Here is a 7,501-nt window from a genome sequence, read left to right as displayed (position 1 = left end):
AATGATGTTTGCTTTGATCTATGCCTAATCTGCCCAACGTATTTGTGTTATATCTACTAGCGTAGAAGTGGTCTCAATGTGCCAAATGAATTGTTTCTATCCTGTAGGGCCCATTGTTTGGTATAGTCATGGGAAAGAGGTCTTTAGTCACAAATGACAGTTTGGGATACTGACAGAATGCCTCTCATAAGTCACTAAGAAATAATACTGATTTCAGTATCTTCAAAGACACATGAGAGATATACATATGTGTATATCTGTATCAGGATAAAGAAAGGAAATCCAAAAGATGCTGGCATATATATAATATCCTGATATATAGATCAGGATAAAGAAAGGAAATCCAGATATCATCTACAGAGATGTTATTGTCACAATTTCCCTGGTAAAACTTACTGTCTCTAGGGGTTGGATTCCAATACATGGCTGAATTTCACTCAATACGGACTACAGAAAACTTCTTTTTGTGTACAAGGGGGTTCATCTATTCCTGGTCCCCTCAAGAGGGACTTAAAGAGGCTAGATGTAACTCATCTTATTTAGTAAAATATTGTATAGGATAGCATTGATACATACGCACAATAAATATGTGTCACAAGACTCTGAATTTCTCTATTGCCTTTACTTCATATACTCATTGTCTTTGCTTTAACTGTACTTTGCATGTCATTGTAACACTAGTTTAACTCATATCTAAAGGTAATTTACTCCCCCCTGGATAGGACATTTTTCTTCGAGACCGACACCTATCAGGCTTTCCTGCTCAATATGTTGGGGTATGTGGCCATGGACAAAATGCCCCAGTACTGCTAACTCTAAAAGATAAGAATACCAGTTTTCTATGTGCTTCCCATCAGGCTGCAATGATAATCTTCAGCTGCTTGATCTACTGCTGTGACTGTGGATCAGCCTCCCTGCTTTCCATTCCTATACTTGTTACACACATGAAGAAAGAAATTGTAAAATTGATTTGTGTTCTCAGTAAAACAACCAATATCACTGCTTGGATCCTGGCAGAGATCAACCAAGAGCTTGGAGAACTTCAAGTTGTGCTGCAAAACTGGGCCACCATAGACCATCTGCTTTTAAAAGAACACTTGGGCTGTGAGCAATTTCCTGGCATGTGTTGCTTTAAAATTTCTTATTATTATCATCAAATTGAGCAGCAAGTCTGATCTCTCAAGGATGAGGCTGCTAAAATTTCTATGGACTCTGTACAAAGGCCTTAATGCATACAGTGGTTTATGCCTTTTCTCAGCCCTATAGAGGTTATTTCCCTGTTTCTTGTTTCTGGGCCTGTATTGTTTCAAATCATTACACAGGCTTTAATGAGAAGCTACAAAAACAAAAAGGGGGAGATGAAGGGACTGTGAAATCGTGTTTCTATGGTTTTAAAAAATATGCTTGGTTCGAGGCAAGCCTGGTCTACAGAGTAAGTTCCAAGCAGCTGGAGCTACAGGGAGACCCTGTCTCAAAAAGAAGATAAAAAAATATTCTTGGTAAATTTAGCTGAACCTTGAACATGTATGCCTGGAGAACCTTGTCTCAGGAGAAAGTTTATGCAAGAATGCTTTCTGGGGAGTTATCTCCAGAATGCTAGTACTTCCTCATTTCTCAGGAGACACTTTTATCTGTCAAGGCCTATGATGGTGATACTGTTATCCTGGTCATTATATTTTTACTAAATTGCTATATTCTAGCCACTTTATTATTAGGGTGTCACTGTTCTGTAAACATTCAACTGTAGTTCTAATGAGGATGAGTTTAAAAACCGCTGTGCTTTGGGCACTTGTGAGTGGATGAAGAAATAGGAGTAAAGAAATAAACTGCAAGAGTCCTCTGGTCTTTTTGTCAGTTCTGTGATAATCCATTTAGGTCCTGTGGCTGCCCACCTGGCAGCCACACACCACACATCTGCCCTAGAAAATAATACTGTTTTTCCTCAGAGGAAATTGCTACACAACAGTGTGCCATGGTACATGTGTCCATACATGTATGAACACACACACACACACACACACACACACACATACAAATAATATTTAAAGAAATGTAAAAATATTAAAGAAATACTCATGTTTATTTGTGGTTTCATTGATCTATGTTGATCTTTAAGCAATAAAAATCTTAAGTGAAATTCCAGATTTCCCAACTTTCACATTTTTCACAAATGCACATATGTAAGTGAATACAGAGGAGAGGAGGACATCAGACCCCTTACAGTTAGAGTTACATGGATTTGTGAGCCACATGACATGTGTGCTTGGAACCAAATTTAGGTGTTGTACAAGAGTGGTATATGCTCTTAACTGATAGACCATCTCTGCATCACATTAAACATTGTATTTTATGTTTTCTAATGATTATATCCTACATACAAGTATGCTTTTCTATTTTGGTGGTTGGAAAAAGAAGATGTTAATTTTTTCAGTATATGTGTTGCTTACAGGTTTCATTCCACTTATGTCTTTTCTATATTTCTTTCTCCAGTTTTAGCCATTCTATTGTAATATAGGCAAAGTTCAGTAATCAAACAAACAGAAAAGATTGAGCACTTCAAAATGCTCAGTGTTCACACTAATAATTTCTCTCTTCTCCGGCATTCTACATTGTAAAATTAAATACTTGGTTTTGAATTCTGTCTTGTCAATTAGTTATTAGATGGTTTTGACTAGGTGTCTTTTTAAACTGAATTTGTGTGTATTTCATACAGAACATCTCAATCAATCTTAATCATCTTTATACCCCCTTCCCCACTGGCACCCTCCTATAGTTTCCCGCACTGGAATTCATATATTCCATCATTTGTCTTAAGGTCTATTGTGTCAAGTTAGCATCCTCAGATGTCCCTCAGTGCAAGTTCATCTACTGAGGTCTAGTCTGCCTACCTAGAGTCTCTTGCTTTAGTTAGATCAGCCCTTCCTCACCCAGCAGTAATCATTTGCCAATATTTCTTCAACTAAGATTGGGGTCAGCTGTCCCGTTTCCCCAGTGGCTCTTTGACCATTATAATCTGTTACACTTTGTTTTGGTCTGTCATATACAGAAACATTTAATGGCATTTAGGACCCATCCACAAAACATAGGGGAACCTCTTTCTCTGGAAATTTTTGTCAAAGCAAATAACATTCACCCATTTGTTTCATAAAGTAATAACAAGTTAAGGGATATGATCCTAAAATTTTGAGATCCAGCATTCAGTCCACAAGCAAGGTGTTGTATATATGGGCACATCGATAAATAAATATTGATAGCAAAGGGCAAAAGTCTTTAGTGGTCTGTCTCTGGCATCATGTCTGTTTTTCACTGTTTTACTACAATTACATGATTACCTGAAGATGAATTAATTGTAGGATGAAGGCAAAGATGATGACTGAGTAAAACTCAGTTCTATTCTAGGACAATTTTACCTCTGATGCCTTATAATGATAGATAAGTCTCTTTATTGTTTCACTATATTTGTGCTGTTTTTCTTTTAAAGATTGAAATTAAATTACCTACAAGGGTCAGATACAGACAACAGAAAATCATCTTGAGTTACTGGTATGCACTTTGGAGAAACTTAGTGTCAATGTCCCAAAATATGACAGATATAACTGTTACTTCAGATATACAATATTTATCAGAAACAATGTTTAAATATCTAATCTAAAATTTCTTCTTGGACTTCAAACACAATAACTTTTCCAAAAATTCAAACTTGGGCTTAAGAATATGTTGAATATGATCAAAATTTGCTTAAAAATCATGTGTCAAAGTTCACAGTAATTGAGAACTTTCAGGGTTAACTGGGCGATGTGGTACATGCCCTTAATACTGGCACTGGGGAGGCAGAAAAAGGTGAATTTCCATGAGTTCCTGGGAAATATAATTAGACCACCATGTCTTGAGAGAAAGGAAGTAAGGAAAGAAGGAAGGAAGAGAAGGAAATACATAAGAGAAAAAGAAAGATTGAAAGAAAGAAAAATAAATATCAGATTTTACCTAGTGAAGATGTATGTCATTAAATAATTCATTTGTTATACAAAATGAAAGGACAAAAGTCATCAAGCATCATGACTGATGAAGTATTCTGTGATTTTTTTACTTACTGTAGAAACTGTGATTCAAAGAAAATTATGGTATATTATACAGGAAATTTTAGCACACCAATGAATTTTCTAAAGGCTTTTTTCATATCTTTGTTCTTCAGACTATAGATAAAGGGGTTCATCAGCTGAGTGACCACAGAATACATCACCGATGCTACAGCTGTCTTCTTGGGAGAGTCAATTAATGCAGAGCTAATGTATACCCCAAAACCTGTTCCATAGAACAAGGACACCACTGACAAATGAGATGCACAGGTTGAAAAAGCTTTGTACTTCCCTCCCAATGAAGATATTCTCAAAACAGAGGACACAATGTGAATATAAGACAATATTATCCCAAACAGTGGAACACCAGCAAATAGAGTAGACAGTGTGTACACCAGAAGGTTATTGATAAAAGTATCAGAACAGGCAAGCTTGATGAGCTGAGCCAGTTCACAGAAGAAGTGGGGAATTTCTACATCTGTGCAAAAGGACATCGACAGCACCATTAGAGTATGGAGTAGAGCATGCACAATGCTAATGAACAGAGAGAGCAAAACCATTATTACACAGAAATGCTGGTTCATAATGACAATGTACTTTAGAGGGTGACAGATGGCAACATAGCGGTCATAGGCCATCACTGCAAGGAGACAGTTTTCTACACTACCAAATATCAAAACAAAGCAGACTTGGGAAAGGCATCCTGTGTAGCTGATGCTCTGATCCTGTGTTTGGATGTTCACCAGCATCTTCGGGATGGTGGTTGTGATTAAACAGATATCATTGAAGGACAGGTTGGAGAGAAAGAAGTACATGGGCACGTGGAGGTTGGAGTTACAGCTGACTGCCTGGATGATGAGCAAGTTCCCCAAGATGGTGATCAAGTATATAGACAAGAAGAGACTGAAAATAAGAGGCTGCATAGCTGGATCATCACTAAGTCCCAGAAGAAAGAAATCAGAAATTGTCTGATTTGCAGTTTCCATGTTTTTGAAATATCTGAAATAAGGACTTGAGAAAAGATAATAAAATCAAGGGAGAGCAGATAAATAAGTTGGGAAGGTTTGAAAAAAATTCTTGTGGACACTTTGCTCTACATTAAAATATAGAATTTGTGAGTAAATAAGTAAGCAAATAAATTTCTGCTGTTAATCCAAATACTGTCTGATACTTGCTTAGGGAAGACCTAGCAACTAATACAAAAACCACATCCCTATACAGAATTCATGAAATCTGGGAGGGGGGCTATGGGAGGGTGCAGATCATAAAGTAAGTCTAAATCCACAAAAAAATTAATAAAAAATTACCTTCTCAATATCTGAATAGCAATTCAATTAATTTCACAAGATTTGATCTTAAAATTCATATTAGAGGATGGTCAGATTTCTGTTCAGCAGTAAACTGGTGCAACTATTATACAGACTATAGGGAAGGAGAATGGAGGCTGGGTCAGTATTTGTGAAAATATACATATTATCATGCTAATAATAGTGGTAAACAGCGGTTTGCAGTCTGTTTTTCTCATGTTGTTTTTCCGTCATTTGAATCAGAGTTTCCTTACTTATATCCAATGTGAAACTCTGATAGATGTCTGCTGATTTCTACTGAATCCACTAAGATAACTCAGCTATGCAATTATATTCAGGAAGAAAAATGTTAAATATCTCACTTGAATATTAAATCTGAAGTTCAGACAGAAGTACAGAGTCAAGTAGCTCCTGGACATGAAATGTCATCTGTAGGAGGAGGTTATGGCATTGCTTTCTCTCTGGGGCAAGATGTATAACTTAAGAGGTCATAGGCTGATTTCTAAGTCTATGAATCCCTAGGGTTTAGTAAACAAAGTCCCTCATTATCAGATTTTTTCATCATCACTTTAATCCCCGATGTACATATCTTTCAAGACCAGATAAGTAGAGGGGAAGGTTTCAGTTTGGCTGATTTTCTGATTGACCCCTGAGGCCATCTTCACATCATTTGTTCTTATCATGGTTTCTATTCCTCTATAATTGTATCCTTGCATTCCAAGACACGCATTATTTTTTTCTAATTACTTCCTACATTGATTTTAAGTAGGAAAATAGACTCCATATAATGATTGACTTGGAAAATCTTGATTTATATTTTAAGTGAGAAAATATATCTTACATAAAAGGTATTAGTAATGCAAATATTTAAACAATGTAACTAACATTATTTTATGGAGGGAAGGGACAACAGCACATATAATGGAAGAGGAACCTAATACTAGATCTGGGAGAGAATATAATACCTAAAATTTCAGGTCTTGAAAATTATTATAAAAAGCCAGAGCAAAAAGAATGAAGAAAAATGTCCAATTAACATGAGGGGAATGGTCTAATGCCAAGAGAAAATGTCCTTGAATGGGCCTGTGTTTTGAGTTTAGCAAATTAAGGTTTAAGACCACCTATTATAAATATGCTGACTGTTTGGATAAATACTGAAAATTGTTTATCTAAGCTAAAGAGTAAGAGAAGAATGGTTTATATGATTGAGTTTGTTCAATATTAAAGCCTTTGTTTCATCTACTCAGGACAATGTACGGAGAAAAATTCAGTCATCATGATACCAAAGAAGTTTTAAAAAGGTACTGATTTAAAAATGGTGTGTGTGAGCATGGTGATAACTTCATTTCATCCCAGCACTCAGGAAGCAGAGATAGGCAGATCAATGCCAGACTAGTCTACATAGGAAATTCCTGGCAAGCAAGTGTTACAGGGAGAACTTGTCTCAAAAAACAAATAAAATGGCATGTGCTTATGCATCGAATATCTGAAGGAATCCACATAAATACTATAAATAAATAATGAAGAATGACTATTTTATAAAACCCACATTGGGGCTGGACAGATGGCTCAGGGATTAAGAGCACTGACTGCTCTTGCAGAGGACCTAGGTTTGATACCCAGCATCCACATGGCAGCTACGAACTGTCCTTAACTCCAGTTCCAGGGGAATCCGAAGCCCTCTTCTGACCTCTGAGGCATTGTGTGACATGGGTGTACTCGGATACATGCAGGCAATACACTCATACACATTAAAAAATAATAAAAATAATAAATAAAATATAAAAAAATAAAAAACCCACATGAACTCAAGATAGAAATCACATGAGCAGCTTAATTCATACAGAAAAGGGTATTTGACAAAGTCCAACATTCTCCTGTGATAAAAGACCTGAAGAGAATAGCAATGGTGATAACATATCTCCACATAAAAATAGCCATGTTTTACAAAGCTATAAGCAATAACAATCCAAAAGGAGAAATGTTTCAAGGGTTTCTATTAAAATAAGGAAGAAGGCAAAGCTGTGTGTCCACTCTCTTCATTGATATGCAATGTAGCAAATGAAATCTTAACTAGAACAGGAAGGAAGGCATGGACATAAAAGGGCTACAGACAGG

General features: G+C 36.3%; 1 protein-coding gene across 1 annotated transcript; it reads right to left on the bottom strand.

The window, feature by feature from the left end:
• Positions 1–4,126: 4,126 nt before the first annotated feature.
• Positions 4,127–5,068, bottom strand: LOC103730356 (putative gustatory receptor clone PTE38). Its single transcript, XM_008828604.2, has one exon. It carries the CDS (start codon positions 5,060–5,062, stop codon positions 4,127–4,129), a length of 936 nt encoding a protein of 311 aa, XP_008826826.1. The 5' UTR covers positions 5,063–5,068.
• Positions 5,069–7,501: the final 2,433 nt, after the last annotated feature.

Source organism: Nannospalax galili, unplaced genomic scaffold, assembly GCF_000622305.1.
Source record: "Nannospalax galili isolate Female #2095 unplaced genomic scaffold, S.galili_v1.0 scaffold470, whole genome shotgun sequence".
NCBI classification, from domain to species: Eukaryota; Metazoa; Chordata; class Mammalia; order Rodentia; family Spalacidae; genus Nannospalax; species Nannospalax galili.
This window is presented reverse-complemented; position numbering and strand designations above follow the sequence as displayed.

Bases quoted from the DNA above. Each gene is read 5' to 3' on its own strand.
- LOC103730356 (XM_008828604.2), bottom strand. From the start codon at position 5,062: ATGGAAACTGCAAATCAGACAATTTCTGATTTCTTTCTTCTGGGACTT.